This window comes from Schistocerca gregaria, chromosome 8 (genome assembly GCF_023897955.1).
Source record: "Schistocerca gregaria isolate iqSchGreg1 chromosome 8, iqSchGreg1.2, whole genome shotgun sequence".
NCBI classification, from domain to species: Eukaryota; Metazoa; Arthropoda; class Insecta; order Orthoptera; family Acrididae; genus Schistocerca; species Schistocerca gregaria.
In genome coordinates this window covers 350,434,426-350,452,917 of record NC_064927.1, presented here as the reverse complement: position 1 = coordinate 350,452,917, position 18,492 = coordinate 350,434,426, and the positions used below count along the sequence as shown (strand labels likewise).

General features: G+C 40.1%; 1 protein-coding gene across 3 annotated transcripts in view; it reads right to left on the bottom strand.

Moving 5' to 3' along the window:
• The window catches only part of LOC126284710 (splicing factor, suppressor of white-apricot homolog), a 151,936-nt gene that overhangs the window by 124,833 nt on the left and 8,611 nt on the right, over nt 1-18,492 (bottom strand). For all 3 annotated transcript variants that reach the window (XM_049983840.1, XM_049983842.1, XM_049983841.1), the window contains exon 3: nt 4,232-4,425. In XM_049983840.1, coding sequence (XP_049839797.1) covers nt 4,232-4,425 — 194 coding nt within the window. The remainder of the gene's footprint in view (nt 1-4,231; nt 4,426-18,492) is intronic.

Sequence of the window (18,492 nt, the reverse complement as noted above, 5' to 3'; positions counted from 1 at the left end):
CAAAATAAAGGCAAAATTTCAACATGCTATTGTATGTACACCAAATAATAGCAAATGCTTATGAAACAACATAAACAAAAGTGACTGACATCACTATTGCCAAGTTACGTAGCACACGCAGAACAATAAGTACATAAAATATTCTTGTTTATTCTTACCCCCATAGGACATTAGATACGATGAAACATCATGAAATTAGGCCTAACGTTCATTCAAGGGTCATAAAGGTTGATGAATTAACTCTAAAAGTGATCAAAATAACATTGAACAATAATATATGAAAAGGAGATCTATCGCCAGGACAGACACACAGCACTTATTCAAGCTGATGATTGTTTTCTCTGTCATTTCCTTCTCTTATTCAATAGTCAAGATGAATGTACACTATTAGGTCATTATTAACATGACATATATGCTCACTCACTAATGTCATTTAAGTGTTTGTTTTGTTCTTTTTTATTGTAATTTATGGATGATGAATGTGAGGAACTTCTCTAAGAGGGTTGTAAGTTGGAAATGGCAGTATCTGGTGATTTCTGATAGAAAATTGCTAATTAACAACAAAGAACAGTTAAGTTGTCAGCAGCATCACTGTCTTCAGACCTCTTAAAATTATATGCAGGCACCTTTAACAAGAATTGCTAAATGTTAGGCACACTGAATGGTTTGTAACAACTTCTGCCAGTAAAGAAAGGCAAGGAAATACAAAAACTGTACTGATAAAAGTGTTCAGCAGTGGATAGGCAGATACAGACTGGAGATTATCATATTTTCGCCAGCATATTTACATTTATGTGCCTGTTCGCATAAAACAGTATATTTATATAACGAGTGATTCTCTTTCCTGCTCTTTCATATATGCCATCCAGTACTATGGCAAGCGTAGGAGTAGCAAATCCCAATTATCAACCACTGAGATAAGCAACCACAACAGTCCTGGCAGTTCTACAGAGATGGAAAAAAAAAAAAAAAAAACACTTCTTTTGCCAACAGAATACAGATAAAGGCACACTACAAAAAGAAAAGGAAGCTTATTCCTTCCATCTGCTAAGGTTATATAAAGCAGCTTCTAAGAATAAGAATATTACTTCAACTACACACAAACCGACTAGTTATGGCTGAATTAAACTTGCAACAGAACCATGTGGTTTTAGAAAACAGTGAAAATTTAATCAAGAAGAACAGATAAGGACCTACATACACCTTCTGAAAAATGTAACCTTCATATTCACGCTAACTGATCACAAGAAGTTTCCATTGCAGCAATGGCTCTATAAAATTTGTTTCTACATTAAATCTCAAACAAATTATATAAGGCAAACTCAACTTATTTTACCTTTCACCAGACATTCGTCTTTCGCCAATTAACATCTATTAAAGATACAGGCTACTTATAAATGTTAGAAAAATCTAATTTTTTAATGATTTTATTAAATTCTATAGTCTTTCCTGATTACATTAATATATACGTTATATGGTTTCAAATGAAAAATGATTATATAAACAAAGTTGATGTGACTTACCAAACAAAAGCGCTGACAGGTCGATAGATATACAAACAAACACAAACATACACACAAAATTCAAGCTTTCGCAACCAACGGTTGCTTCTTCAGGAAAGAGGGAAGAAGAGGGAAATACGAAAGGATGTGGGTTTTAAGGGAGAGGGTAAGGAGTCATTCCAATCCCGGAAGCGGAAAGACTTACCTTAAGAGGAAAAAAAGGACAGGTATACACTCACACACACACACACACACACACACACACACATACATATCCATCTGCACATACACAGACACAAGCAGACATATTTAAAGGCAAAGAGTATGGGCAGAGATGTAAGTCAAGGCGGAAGTGTGGAGGCAAAGATGATGTTGAATGACAGGTGAGGTATGAGTGGCGGCAACTTGAAATTAGCGGAGATTGAGGCCTGGTGGATAACGAGAAGAGAGGATATATTGAAGGGCAAGTTCCAATCTCCGGAGTTCTGAAAGGTTGGTGTTAGTGGGAAGTATCCAGATAACCCGAACGGTGTAACACTATGCCAAGATGTGCTGGCCGTGCACCAAGGCATGTTTAGCCACAGGGTGATCCTCATTGCCAACAAACACTGTCTGCCTGTGTCCATTCATGTGAATGGACAGTTTGTTGCTGGTCATTCCCACATAGAAAGCTTCACAGTGTAGGCAGGTCAGTTGGTAAATCACGTGGGTGCTGTCACACGTGGCTCTGCCTTTCCAGTCCTGTAACCCGGAAGGTGTACATCTGTCAGAACTCCGGAGATCGGAACTTGCCCTTCAGTATATCCTCTCTTGTTATCCGCCAGGCCTCAACCTCCGTTAATTTCAAGTTGCTGCCACTCATACCTCACCTGTCTTTCAACAACATCTTTGCCTGTGTACTTCCATCTCGACTAACATCTCTGCCCAAACTCTTTGCCTTTACAAATGTGTGTGTGTGTGTGTGTGTGTGTGTGTGTGTGTGTGTGTGTGTGTGTGTGTGTGTGTGTGTGTGTGTGTGAGCGCGCGCGCGAGTGTATACCAGTCCTTTTTTCCCCTTAAGATAAGTCTTTCCGCTCTCGGGATTGGAATGACTCCTTACCCTCTCCCTTAAAACCCACATCCTTTCGTCTTTCCCTCTCCTTGCCTCTTTACTGAAGAAGCAACCGTTAGTTGCGATTACCGCAACTTGTATTTTTCAGAATTCAGCCAAAAATATTTCCTTAAGTTTATAAAACATAGTTATAATTTTTTTCTGTAACTTGCAATAGTCCATACTTATGTAGTAGACATAAGCTTTAGTGGAGAATCAACTAAATTATAGGAAAAATAACATTTTCATTAGGAAAAAAATTATAAAAATTAAAATGTACAATGTGATATTTTTTATCATTGTAATATACATAATAGATGGAATTAAATAGGCCTAGTACCTCAGCCATCATGTCATGAATATCTGGTAAAAATTTGGTCTCCTTCAAATGTATAACCTTGGATTAAATGGTACCTCAATTTGAGGAAGCATTTTGGGGGAAAAAATTGTATCAATTTCTTTGTAACTTTTTTAATAACCCTAAGCAGGTTCAAAAATATTCAAAATACTTCTAATTTGTTTAGAAAGTCCACTGCATTACCTGATATCAACAAAAAATCTGTATAACATACACATTACAAACAGTGCCTGAAAGAGACAAGTGTTGATTTTTACATAGTATTGAGCTGGAAAAGTACCCTGTATCCTTAACAAAAAGTTGCTGAAATTTAAACCTGGTGACTGATTTCCACAAATAAGATACTTTATACCAGTGGTGTACAAACTTGCTACTATCACGTGTCACAAATCTTTCACTGCGATTACATAAAGATCACTAGGGAATATTCATTTTATTTAGCAAATGTTATTACAAAAATGTGTTTTTACAGAAGCATTATTTACACAATTTGATTTGAAACAACTGTCCACTTGATTTGACATTTGGCTCAATTTTTGTCAATTTACAAGTTCTACAAGAAGAAACAGAGGGGGGCGGGGCAGCCATCATATCAATGGTGGGCCACGCACAGCTTGTGATCTGTGAATCCCTGCTTTATAATATGAATAATAGCTCTTGTATTTGTTTGCCACAGATGTCCTTTGATGCAATGCATATGGATATGGATATGTAATGGAACAGACTCAATCATAGGTAAAGCAGGTTTTTTTAGATGGATGCCAGGAAAATGCAAGTAGTCGACAAAACACTTGTGCAATCCATCTTGTAATATTTCTCAATTGAGTGGGACCCATACTAAATAGGACTACCATGGGGTATTAAATGTATACAAAGAACAGCTGCCTGAATGGACAGAAGTTTGTTAGCCCCTAGGAAGAGCATCATAGAGATGCTAGAAAAACTGAAGTGGTGGTAAACACTGGAAGATAGATGCAAACTATCCCGAGAACGCCTACTTACAACAACCAACTTTAAGTGATAAGTCTCTGAATATACAACCTCCTCTGTATCATTCCCACAGGAATCACAAAAAAACTATTCGACAAGTTACAGCACACAAATAGGCATTTAAGCAGCCATTCTTCCCATGCCCGATATATGAATGGAATCGACTTCATAGTGCTTTATAAAATACATATGTAGATGCAAAAGAAAATACATCACAATTAATTTTAGTGCATAAGTAACTTTAACATTTGACCACTGTCGCCTGAGTGAGTGAACTATCGTTGAACTTACCACAACCATACCAACAGGAATATCTAACCCTGGAGGAACAATGAACACTTCATCTTCTTCTGCAGCTGTCTCTTGTTTTGAAGTAGCTTCATCCTGCTGAGCAGATCCATCTCCTTCATTATCATAATTGAAAGCAACTTGACCGTATGAAGCCTGACTACCCAGGGCTTGATGTAAACGCTTCAGCTCCTCTTCTATAAAAAGACAGAAGTTGCTTCAAAAATTGTTCTTTGCAGATTGGATATTAATAATGTTCACAAAAGCCATTTAAATATTCTGCAATAAGGGTATGCAAATGTGTAGACAAATTCATGTGTCTGGTACGAACTTCAAGTCATTTAAGTTACATGTCTAGTGTAGTAAAAGATATTTTGATCACAGATTCAATGGTGCACCCCTATTCCTCACCCATCACTTGAAATTTAAAATTGACATCTTACATAATTAAACAATCATCATCATAACTACATAGAACATTCCTTCATTTATGGCAACATTTCATTGCATAATGGGAAAAAAATTCATAAATCTGCTATTAATTTTTTGACAGACACTTGAAGATCTGACACTTAAAGAACCCTGCCTATCATGGCCACTTTGAAGCAAAGACTTATTGCATTTGTTGATCTACATACAGATGGTATCCCTCTGCTACCCTACACATTTACGGAAATTTACACAGGATAGTGATAGCAGAATGACGACGATCTATGACACCTGAGAGAAAAAGAATACAAAGGAGTGTGGTGGAGAGTACGGGAAGGCGTTCACTGTACAAGTGAAGACAAGGGTATACTCACTTGCACCTGACATGTCAGTTTTTTCACAAAATACAGTAAAATTTGACCAAAACAGAATGTGTGTAATTCGGAAATCTGGCCAAATCGTAAAAAGACTTCAGTTCCGACACATTCATTACACTTTTACATGCTAACTTTTTGTGTAAAGTGGAACACGCCTAAAGCAAACATGGAATGTAAATTTTAAGATTGACTTAGTAATTCATCACATAATGTGAAAAAAGGCTTATGCAGTACTACTTTTTCAAAAATATTTAAAAAGATTGTGTTCACGTGTCACCTTAAGCATCTGATTCCAAATAAGTTACAGTTTTGATTCCTCAACAGTTCCAATATAGAGAAGGCTACTTACATGCACAGTGAGAAACACCTCAATTCATTAGATAACAAACCTGTCAATAGCCTTTGATTGTGTTAATTACAGCATTCTCTTAAGCAAATCAGAATATTATGATTCACCGCCAATGCTGCAAAATGGTTCAAGTATTACCTAGTTCATTGGAAGCAAAGGCTGTCGTTGCGAAATACCTGAGACATAAGCAATTAGTTTTCATCTAATCGCGAATTAATTACATGTGGCGTTCCTCAATGATGCATCTTGAATCCATTGCTTTTTTGTATAAATGACCTCTCATCTATTACATTGCCAGATACAAAGTCTGTTTTGTTTGCAGATGACACATATATTGCAATAAATAATAAGTCAAGCACAGATTTAGAAACGGCTATTAATCAAATTTTCAATGACATTAACAAATGGTTTAAAGCTAATTCACTGTCATCAAACTTTGAAAAGAACAATTACATGCAGCCGAGAACCTGTACGAGGTTTTCTTCAAGCATATGTAAAACATATGAAGATATACAGATTGAAGAGATTGACAGTGTTAAATTTCTGGGACTGCAACTCTATAATAAATTCGGTTGAGAAGGGCATACAACAGAATTGCTGAAGTGCCTAAACAAGTCCGTATTTGCACTGAGAATGATGTCAGATGTAGGAGATATAAAAACAGCTTGCATACTATGCTTACTTTCATTCCATTATGTCATACAAAATAGTGTTCTTTGATAATTCGTCAAACCAAGCAAAAGTTTGTACAGTGCAAAAACTTGTAATAAGACTCATTTGTGGTGTAAATTCAAGAACATCATGTAGAAATGTGTTCAAAGAACTTTGTATTTTAACCACTGCTTCTCAGTAAATTTATTCCTTAATGAAATTTGTTGCAAGTAATATGTCTATTGCCAAACAATAGCTCAATACATAGTATCAACACTACGAATAAGAATCTACATCTACATGACTACTCTGCAATTCACATTTAAGTGCTTGGCAGAGGGTTCATCGAACCACAATCATACTATCTCTCTACTATTCCACTCCCGAACAGCGAGCGGGAAAAACGAACACCTAAACCTTTCTGTTCGAGCTCTGATTTCTCTTATTTTATTTTGATGATCATTCCTACCTATGTAGGTTGGGCTCAACAAAATATTTTCGCATTCGGAAGAGAAAGTTGGTGACTGAAATTTCGTAAAAAGCTCTCGCCGCGACGAAAAACGTCTATGCTGTAATGACTTCCATCCCAACTCGTGTATCATATCTGCCACACTCTCTCCTCTATAACGCGATAATACAAAACGAGCTGCCCTTCTTTGCACCCTCTCGATGTCCTCCGTCAATCCCATCTGGTAAGGATCCCACACCGCGCAGCAATATTCTATCAGAGGACGAACGAGTGTAGTGTAAGCTGTCTCTTTAGTGGACTTGTTGCATCTTCTAAGTGTCCTGCCAATGAAACGCAACCTTTGGCTCGCCTTCCCGACAATATTATCTATGTGGTCCTTCCAACTGAAGTTGTTCGTAATTTTAACACCCAGGTACTTAGTTGAATTGACAGCCTTGAGAATTGTACTATTTATCGAGTAATCGAATTCCAACGGATTTCTTTTGGAACTCATGTGGATCATCTCACACTTTTCGTTATTTAGCGTCAACTGCCACCTGACACACCATACAGCAATCTTTTCTAAATCGCTTTGCAGCTGATACTGGTCTTCGGATGACCTTACTAGACGGTAAATTACAGCATCATCTGCGAACAACCTAAGAGAACTGCTCAGATTGTCACCCAGGTCATTTATATAGATCAGGAACAGTAGAGGTCCCAGGACACTTCCCTGGGGAACACCTGATATCACTTCAGTTTTACTCGATGATTTGCCGTCTATTACTACGAACTGCGACCTTCCTGACAGGAAATCACGAATCCAGTCGCACAACTGAGACGATACCCCATAGCTCCGCAGCTTGATTAGAAGTCGCTTGTGAGGAACGGTGTCAAAAGCTTTCCGGAAATCTAGAAATACGGAATCAACTTGAGATCCCCTGTCGATAGCGGCCATTACTTCGTGCGAATAAAGAGCTAGCTGCGTTGCACAAGAGCGATGTTTTCTGAAGCCATGCTGATTACGTGTCAATAGATCGTTCTCTTCGAGGTGATTCATAATGTTTGAATACAGTATATGCTCCAAAACCCTACTGCAAACCGACGTCAATGATATAGGTCTGTAGTTCGATGGATTACTCCTACTACCCTTCTTGAACACTGGTGCGACCTGCGCAATTTTCCAATCTGTAGGTACAGATCTACCGGTGAGCGAGCGGTTGTATATGAGTGCTAAGTAGGGAGCTATAGTATCAGCGTAATCTGAAAGGAACCTAATCGGTTTACAATCTGGACCTGAAGACTTGCCCGTATCAAGCGATTTGAGTTGCTTCGCAACCCCTAAGGTATCTACTTCTAAGAAACTCATGCTAGCAGATGTTCGTGTTTCAAATTCTGGAATATTCCATTCGTCTTCCCTGGTGAAGGAATTTCGGAAAACTGCGTTCAATAACTCCGCTTTAGCGGCACAGTTGTCGATAACAGTACCATCGGCACTGCGCAGCGAAGGTATTGACTGCGTCTTGCCGCTTGTGTACTTTACATACGACCAGAATTTCTTCGGATTTTCTACCAAATTTCGAGACAATGTTTCGTTGTGGAACCTATTAAAGGCATCTCGCATCGAAGTACGTGCCAAATTTCGCGCGTCTGTAAATTTTAGCCCATCTTCAGGATTTCGCGTTCTTCTGAACTTCGCATGCTTTTTCCGTTGCCTCTGCAACAGCGTTCGGACCTTTTTTGTGTACCACGGGGGATCCGTTCCATCTCTTACCAATTTATGAGGTATGAATATCTCAATTGCTGTTGCTACTATATCTTTGAATTTGAGCCACATCTCGTCTACATTCGCATAGTCAGTTCGGAAGGAATGGAAATTGTCTTTTAGGAAGGCTTCTAGTGGCACTTTATCCGCTTTTTTAAATAAAATTATTTTGCGTTTGTTTCTGATGGATTTGGAAGAAATGGTATTGAGCCTAGCTACAATGACCTTGTGATCACTAATCCCTGTATCAGTCATGATGCTCTCTATCAGCTCTGGATTGTTTGTGGCCAAGAGGTCAAGTGTGTTTTCGCAACCATTTACAATTCGCGTGGGTTCGTGGACTAACTGCTCGAAATAATTTTCGGAGAATGCATTTAGGACAATCTCGGAAGACGTTTTCTGCCTACCACCGGTTTTGAACAAGTATTTTTGCCAACATACCGAGGGTAGGTTGAAGTCCCCACCAACTATAACCGGATGAGTGGGGTATTTATTTGTTACGAGACTCAAACTTTCTCGGAACTGTTCCGCAACTGTATCATCGGAGTCTGGGGGTCGGTAGAAGGAGCCAATTATTAACTTAATTCGGCTGTTAAGTATAACCTCCACCCACACCAATTCGCACGGAGTATCTACTTCGACTTCACTACAAGATAAACCACTACTGACAGACACCAACACTCCACCACCAATTCTGCCCGATCTATCTTTCCTGAACACCGTCTGAGACTTCGTAAAAATTTCTGCAGAACTTATTTCAGGCTTTAGCCAGCTTTCTGTACCTATAACGATATCAGCTTCTGTGCTTTCTATTAGCGCTTGAAGCTCAGGGACTTTTCCAGCGCAACTACAACAGTTTACAACTATAATTCCGACTGTTCCTTGATCCAAGCACGTCCTGTAATTGCCAAGCACCCTTTGACATTGCAGCCCATCCCGCATTTTCCCGAGGCCTTCTAACCTAAAAAACCGCCCAGTCCATGCCACACAGCCTCCGCTACCCGTGTAGCCGCCAGCTGAGTGTAGTGAACTCCTGACCTATTCAGCGGAACCCGAAACCCCACTACCCTATGGCGCAAGTCAAGGAATCTGCAGCCAATACGGTCGCAAAACCGTCTGAGCCTCTGATTCAGACCCTCCACCCGGCTCTGCACCAAAGGTCCGCAGTCGGTTCTGTCAACGATGCTGCAGATGGTGAGCTCTGCCTTCATCTCGTAAGCAAGACCGGCAGCCTTCACCAAATCAGATAGCCGCTGGAATCCAGAGAGAATTTCCTCAGATCCAAAGCGACACACGTCATTAGTGCCGACATGTGCCACCACCTGCAGCTGGCTGCACCCTGTGCTCTTTATGGCATCCGGAAGGACCCTTTCGACATCAGGAATGACTCCTCCCGGAATGCACACGGAGTGCACACTGGATTTCTTCCCCTCCTTAGCCGCCATATCCCTAAGGGGCCCCATTACGCGCCTAACATTGGAGCTCCCAACTACCAGTAAGCCCACCCTCTGCGATTGCCCGGACCTTGAAGGCTGAGAATGATCCTCAGAAACAGGGCAGACGGCTGCATCTGGCTCAGCCAGAGACAGTGCCTGAAACCGGTTTGTCAGACGCACCGGGGAGGCTTTCTGATCAGCCTCCGGGGACGCCTTTCGCTGCCTGCCACGCCTTGGAACGACCTCCCAATCAACCACAGGCGAGGGCTCAGCCCCACTGCGGGCAGCAACCGGGGCAACCACAGCGGCAGACCGATCTGGGGACAGACGGGATGAGGTTGACATCCCCGTGATACCCGAGTCCGGCTCCCCACAGTGGTGCCCATTGGCAACAGCCTCAAGCTGCGCGACCGAAGTCAGCGCCGATTGCAGCTGTGAGCGAAGGGATGCCAAGTCAGCCCTCATCCGAACACAGCAATCGCAGTCTCTGTCCATTCTAATTGATGTTTAACAACAGTTACTGAAACACGAGTCCGTGCCTAGATAACGCAAGCGGAACACACAAAGAATGTATCAACTAACCTGTACAAATGCCTAACGACTGCACTACAATCTGCTGAATTTACGATTACAGTAACTAAAACTCGAAATTGCACCTCCTATACGAAACTCACACGCAATTTAAATAAGAATCTACGAAGTAAACACTAAAGCGCGATGCTACAACTGTCAAATACTATAATACGCCCGAAATATATGAATTAAACAATGCAAGTACCCAAAAACACGCAAAGAAATTAATTAAACTATCTAACAAATAAGTAAGCTAGGGTTATACGACTTGCTGCAGCGGCTGCTTATCCAACGGCGGCAGGGAGCACACTGACTGGCCAACCGACACTGGCCGTTCACAACAAAAACAGAAGACAGACGACTACGCGAATTTGCACTATTCAGGTACTAAGGCGCGATGCTACAACCCTCAAATACTATAATACGCCCGAAATATATGAATTAAACAATGCAAGTACCCAAAAACACGCAAAGAAATTAATTAAACTATCTAACAAATAAGTAAGCTAGGGTTATACGACTTGCTGCAGCGGCTGCTTATCCAACGGCGGCAGGGAGCACACTCAATCTACATAAAGACCTAAAATTGCTTATTTTGGTCCAAAAGGGACCCACTATTCAAGAACACACATTTTCAATAAATAGTCAGCGTTTCAGATAAAGCACTTTAAACAAGAGAACGAAAGACTTTTTGATAGGCAACTTCCTCTACTCTATAGATAACTATCTTAACGGGGACTGTTAGATTAGCTTAAATAATGTAGTCTGCTGGATTTCAGTTTTTACTGCACTTGGTCACAACAGTCAAAATTAGATATTTTTTGTATGACAAATTTATTAAAAGTGTGTAACTATGTTTCATTCTGACAGGATATTAATTCTGTAAATATCAGCAGTTCCACTCCATTGTAATATATTCACATATTTTGACAATCTCCTGAAAAAGAATCAGGGTAGTGAGTATTATATTCATATGTTTTATATTTTTTATTTTAGATTTTCTGACTTGAAAAGAAAACTGTATTTAGTCTACTCTAATCTAATGGCATACCTTAGTTATTCACATCTATACAAAGATGCTACTTTTAACACAAAGACTGTACACCCCAGACAATGCTGTTACGTGAAAGAGGTTCGTGTTATTCCATAAAACAGTGGTTCTACTCGGCAAGATGAAGCAATCCAAATAAATACATTAGCTGCATCCTTTCCTATCAGTTTCAGTTGACTTTTAGTACTTTAAGTATACTATTATGTCAAACAAAAATTATGTGTCACTAACACTTAACGAAAAGATCAATGTAATCAAGGCAAATGAAAAAGAAACCCTCTGTGCAAAATAAGTTTTATTTCAAATGAGATAAAAAACAAATTTATGAAATTTTAAAAAACCAGGATGTGATGTAGGATGAATGGATACCACGGAACTCGCAAATAAAAAGAAAGGAAAAGAAAATAGGAAATGAAGACATTAACGAGACAGTGTGGGAATGGTTCGTAAGTGTATGGGAATATATTTACTCATCATCAGAAATGTGTATACGGAAAGGCCCTCTACATAGTTGTCTGAAAACATGTTAGGTAATATGGAGAAGCCATTGGTGATTGGAAACGTGGCAAACCCCTTTGTTCCGAGGGAAAAGAAAAATAAGATGACAGTAAGCTTCCGGTCACATGGCAAAGCAGTAAAAAGTCGTGGATGGCGAGTGGTCTTATTGAAGAGTGCCAAAATGAAAAAAGGAAATTGTCAAGTTCTCCTTTTTGATTAAAGGAGGCCACTCACCAAAAAGAAGAAGCGTTGAGTCGTCTATAGGCACACACAAAAACACAGAAAATTTGCTGGTTTTCAGAGTAAAACACACATGCACATACACATGCACACATATACATGCCTATGATCCTACATGGTGCCGGCTGGATGAACAGTGCCAGTGCTGCATTTTGGCAGGTGGACTAGGTTGTGGTGGGAGTTGTATCAAGTGGGATGGGTAAAGTGAGAGAGATGCAGGATGCAGTGACAGGAATTGCTGGCGTCTGGCTAGCAACTCTGAGGGAGGCAGCTGGTTTGCCAGCTAGGAATGCAGAGAGGGAAGGATGGTAGGGTACACAGGATAGGCATGTGATGCACAGTTGTTGTTGGAGCTGTAGAGAATGACACACACTGAAGGTGAAGTGAAGATGGGAAATAGGAGGGGGTGACACGATGGAGGAACTGGAAACTGTTGGGTGGAAGTTGTAGGGACAGTGGCTTACTGAAGATTTTGGCCAGGACAATTACAAGAGCAGAGGATATTGTAAGGATAACATTGAACTGCATACTTAAGTGAAGTTAGTGGTGGGAAGGATCCAGATGGTCCATGTTGTAAAGCAGCCATTCAAACAGAGCATGTTGTACTCAACTGCATGTTGTGAAACCGAATGGTGACCTTGTTCTCAGCAACAGTTTGGTAGTGGCCATTCATTATGGTCGACAGCTGATTCCATCCTGGATGCAGTACCGTATTTACTCGAATCTAAGCCGCACTTTTTTTCCGGGTTTTGTAATCCAAAAAACCGCCTGTGGCTTAGAATCGAGTGTAAAGTAAGCGGAAGTTCTGAAAAATGTTGGTAGGTGCCGCCACAACCAACTTCTGCCATCGAATATATGTAGCGCTACACAGGCATGCTTTGTAGGCACAAAGATAAATACTGGCGCCAAAACCTCTGCGACAGAAGAAGAAGAAGAAGAAGAAGAAGAAGAAAAAGGGGGGGGGGGGGGCGAGCTCTTTTTCTCCGCCCCGAGTTTCAACCACTGCATTTTCATACATTATCCAACAAAGTAAATACAAATTCCGTATTGTAGCAGAATTTCAATGTGCTACGAAAATCTGACTGGCAAGACTGTGAGAAGAAATGGTTGCTAATAGGAACCTGATGAAATGTGAATCACATGCAGTGTTCTCTTCACCATAAGAATAATATGAATATAAATATTTTGCAATGTATTCTTTCGTGTTTGCTGCCATCTCATTTAAATCCTGTCTGCCTAATAAACTACGAAACTAGAGTGAGACAACAGCAAACGCGGAAGAATATACATATCGTGTCATGTTTATATTCGTATTATTCTTATGCCTAATAGTGACACAGTCAGAAATGAAGCACGGCAACTGACTAGATTTTTAAATCTAAGATGACTAATTTCTGTGCAGAATTTGATGTACTAAGGAAGCGGCCGCAAAGATTTTCAAATGGAGAAAATTTTTTGCCTAACTTCCATTCAGAAGATGTTCTATCACACGCAGTCTATTATATTTGGTTCCTGTTGATCATTATCGCCATGCCACGAGCGGCGACAGGCCGTAAACATGCACTATCAGAATATGACAAACAAAGCATGACACAGTACACTAATGCATTTTCAGCTTAGAGTGACATAAACACCTATAACAAAGACAACGGCACTGATCAGATCAAAGCAAAATAAGCAATCGATTCAAACCAGACGAAGCACGTGAAAAAGGAAGGGTACCCGTATAAATACGGACGGAGCGCCTGACGCATAGCAATGACTGCCTGGTAAAGCTTAACTGCTAAGCTTATGACTCTTACCAAACTACTGTAGCTGTATCGTCATTCATTCGACCTAAACTGAGTCTCATATTACAATGGACCAACTTTGTTTCGATTTGGAGGTGCGGCCTAAAACTTCTCTCCCCCCTTGAATTTCGAGTCTCAAATTTCAGGTGCGGCTTAGATTCGCGAAAGTTTTTTTTTTCCTTTATTTCGAGTCTCATTTTTCAGGTGCGGCTTAGATTTGAGTAAATACAGTAAACTGGATTGACTTAGCAGTAGGGGAAATAAATCCCAAAACTGTCATGAAGTGCTTCAGAACAGCTTGGTTTGAAGGTGATGAACAAGATGTTTCTGTACTCATTGAAGATCAAGAAAATTCAACAGCAGTTACTGGAATTAATTCAAATGTAAAACATTTAATGTAGTTCAGGTGACTACATTCGAACTGATGACTGTCTGCTCACTCCACTTTTACTCTGGCAATAAATCTAATCGAAATCCACAACACAGAAAATGATGGGGAGGGAACAAAAGAAGAACAGGTGCAAAATGATATTCCTAGAAAAACTAATATTCCCTATGAAGCTACTGCACGCATAAGTGACATCATGCAATTTTTGGCACAAAAATTCTCCCAAGTCATAGGAACTATTATATGGTGGGGGGGGATAACGCACAGAAAAAACAATTTTGCAGGAAATTCAAACAGATTTCCCATCTTGATATGTGGTGAAAAACATGAAATGTAAAGCAAATAACCACAGGAATACTATGCATGTACATTAATACATGAATTACAGGAAAAATAGTCATGCCTTGTTATGTATCAATTAGATGCCACAGAAGCACATCAAGTGAGTTTTGCACCACTGCAGTCATTCATAAAGACAGCAGTAATGGACTAAAAGGAAAACAGGGATTTCTGAAAAGTTTCTGGCCTCACCCATACATTGCAGCACAAAATGCACTGGCGGAAGTAAAGCTGTGAGGATGGGGCGTGAGTCATGCTTTGGTAGCTCAGATGGTAGAGCACTTGCCTGCGAAAGGCAAAGTTCCTGACTTCAAGTCTTGGTCCAGCACACAGTTTTAATCTGCCAGGAAGTTTCATATCAATGCACACTCCACTGCAGAGTGAAAATCTCAGTCTGGAAGCCTTCTAACATATCGCTTATTGCTTGTCAAACTTTTTTGCTTGAAAGCCAATGTTGACATTGTAAGGCAACACCTTGGGCTGCATAAGAAGGGGCGAGGGAGCGAGAGGGGGAAAAGGGTGGGGGGTTGGGGGTCAGTTGTGTTATGTGAGCACTCAAAGAAAAATTCAATTTTTGGCAGACCATAGTTATTGATTACTACTTATAAATTTTGACTTTACATAATATAAGGTATCACACGAGATTTTTTAAGCAAAAAAGAAGAAATGTTGGAACTACAGGCACATTTCTGAAGGCTTCCATTGTGACTAATTTTTTCTGCCAAAGCGAGTACTGTGGCCAGTATTATTGCAACAGGATCCCATGGTTTTTTTTTTCTGATTACTGAGCATATTTTCTAGGCATGTTCATGCTATAGTATATGAATGCATACCAAGTGACTGCGGCAAACCATTTTCAATTAGACTTTTGGATTAGGACAAAATAATGGAACAGACGCACTTTTAAATAATATACCTTAATTAATTCAAAACTGCCACAAAGAGTTAGAATGGTAAATGATAGCTTTCTGAATAAAATGATTTAGAAGTTCTTAGAGGTCCATTTTATCTGTTGTACTATGTGCGTTTTTGGGAAGTAACTAATGCTTAGTGGGGTGAAAACTTTGGCCACTGGATGTCATGTGAGCCTAGTGATCGTCATACTAAACTATCAAACTGAAAGAAATTACAAGGAACTACATTTGTAGGCTAAAAGGGGTTGTTTGAACATTGATATCGTAAAAAAATTATTTTTCTCCATACAACAGGGTTAACAAGAATAATACGCTGGTCAAAGCAATTAGGGGATCAGTTGGGGTATTTAGGTTCTGAAGTATTGTCATCAGCAAAATGAACCAAAATGGTTCAACGTCTTTCTGTCAGTTCTACAGAGTGGAGACAACAACATTATGGTCACCAAGATAGTAGTGATACCGGAAAGTTGCTGCAGAGGGTTTGGTGTTGACTTGTGTTTACTCTACCAAACGAATTACACAAGCAGTTGAGTTCAGATTGTGTAGCAATCAGGTAATACAATGCAATAACAACGTGACTTAAGGGGAAGGCGGCTGCAGCTATTGAAGTGTCCCAAACTATAATTTCCAGGACCTTGATGCGATTTCAGACAACAAGAACTGTTTAAAGAAGGTGAGGCCAAGGTTGTCCAAGGGTAACATCAGCAAGAAATGACCATTATCTCTAGTAAACAGCCCGTCGAGATAGAATCCTGAATGCAACTCAGCTGCAATGCACCCTCCAAGCAGCAAGAGGGCGCAATCGTCATTCCCTCATCTGGAGGGAATGTGTAACTTTGACCATTCCTGCGTAAGTGCCGGAAACATCAAAAAATCATGGTGGTGGACGAATCGTCTGGGCAGGAGTCAGTACTGGCGGAGATATGGACTTCTCTGCCATTCAGAATGGTGTTTTGATTGCTAAGAGGTATAGAAACGAGATCCTTCAACCTTTTGTTGAGCCCTTTGCTGGTGCCACAGGTGGGTTCCTTCTGGTGGATGATAACACTTGTCCCCACAGAGTTGCACTGGTGGACAACATGCCTGAAGCTGAGGGAACTAAACGAATGCAGTGGCCAGCTTGTTCTCTGGACTTAAGCCCGGTTGAGCATGTCTGGGATGCACTTGGCAGATGCATTTCAACTAGACTAACACCTCCCCCAATGGTAGCACAGCTGGATATTGCACTCATGGAAGAATGGCCAAATATCCCTCAAGAGCCGATTGATAACCTCATACTGTCCATGCCATGCAGGTGTGCAACTGTACTGGCCATCTGAGGTGATCACACACACCATATTAGAGTGCTGCGAGAATGACTGTTTCACTATTATGGTAGTCCCATGGTGGCTTGCTCCACGTAAACCTCAAGTAAAGAGTCGAGACAGCAAAATATCGTACTGTGTCACACACAAATTACAACTGTAACCGATATCTGAATAAAATACATTACCGTAATCTATTGTTTATAACATCTCACCTGATTGTTTTGAGCAGTGTATAAATAACTTATCTTTCACCAGATCATGACTCAAAAGCAAAACAATTATTACTAAAAAAATAATGAACAAGGTTACTCTGTTAATCTCATTGACAACAATGTCTGAATACTATTCGGAAGACAGCAGTGCTGGTCAGGAGGAAAAATTATGCAAGATCCTCTTTTCCTGTCCTTGCTGCTTTACCAAAACTTTCCCTGCCAGTCTTACTATTAAGTGGTAACCTACATAAATTGGTGCATTATATTAATTAATAACAATGGCTGCAATATAAGACACAAGCACAAGTGTTTCCTAAAGGATTTGAATGACATTTTTCTTTTACTATGTTGCAGCAGTCTAAATCCGATTTCATATTACTTGCTACAAACATACCACATTTGAAGGCGACCATCTGTAACCTGTGCATTCACAGATGCAGGATATTTCCGTTTGACATTCATACTACAGTATGCTGATCAGTGTTAGTTGCACACATACATGAATTGTCAGCATTGGAACACGAACAATAAAATATTCCCCCTCTCACTTCTATTAATCCCGCAGCGGTCGCGCTACATACCTCTAACCTCTCTTCCTCTGACATAAGCATCAATTTTACTTAGGTCACGGCAGAATTCATCATATCAATTAAGCACATCTCAAAACATCACTGGCTCTGGAAGTAGTTTTGTTTGCTGCTGAGTAAGAAAAACACATACTTAAGAAGCTCTTAATATTAGCTTAAGTTTTTGGACTCTGCTGTTGGTTACTACAACCATATTCTTATAAAACACAGCTGAGAACCGCATGCTGCATGAAAACTTGATTCAAACCGCTTGCGGCCTGCGGGGGACTGTTTGACAACTGTTCCAATGTATCTATATGAGGAGGAAAAAAATAGTGAGAGCACTCTAGTTTGTACGGGAAAAAAGAACACCACCTTTCAAAAAACAATGCAAATGCCAACAGAAGCGTTTAGCAATGCGAAAACAGGGGGACCTGAAATGTTGGAACATCTGCCCCATTTTCCCAGATTTGGCTCCCTCAGACTCTCACCTTTTCCCAAAATGAAATCTTTCTTGAATTTTTCACCCAGAGGAGACTGCAATTGTAGACTAACATTTTGCAACAGTTCCAGTGGAACATTACAGAGATGCAATTATGTCACCGTAGGACTGCTGAATGAAGTGCTCTGATGTTAAAGATGGCTATGTTTAAAAATAAAAGGTTTTTGGAACATAAACCTTGAATTTCACTGTCAGACCACTGTACTTTTCAGACTACCCTTGCATTCTACTTGTCTTTGAAGTTTATTTCAGTCAATGCTCACAAACACGTTAAGCTGCTATATACATTTCAATAATCTAATCATTACCAATTACCCACAAATATTTCTGGCTGTGTGCATGGCACCGTGTGTGTGTGTGTGTGTGTGAGAGAGAGAGAGAGAGAGAGAGAGAGAGAGAGAGAGAGAGAGAGAGAGAGAGAGAGAGAGA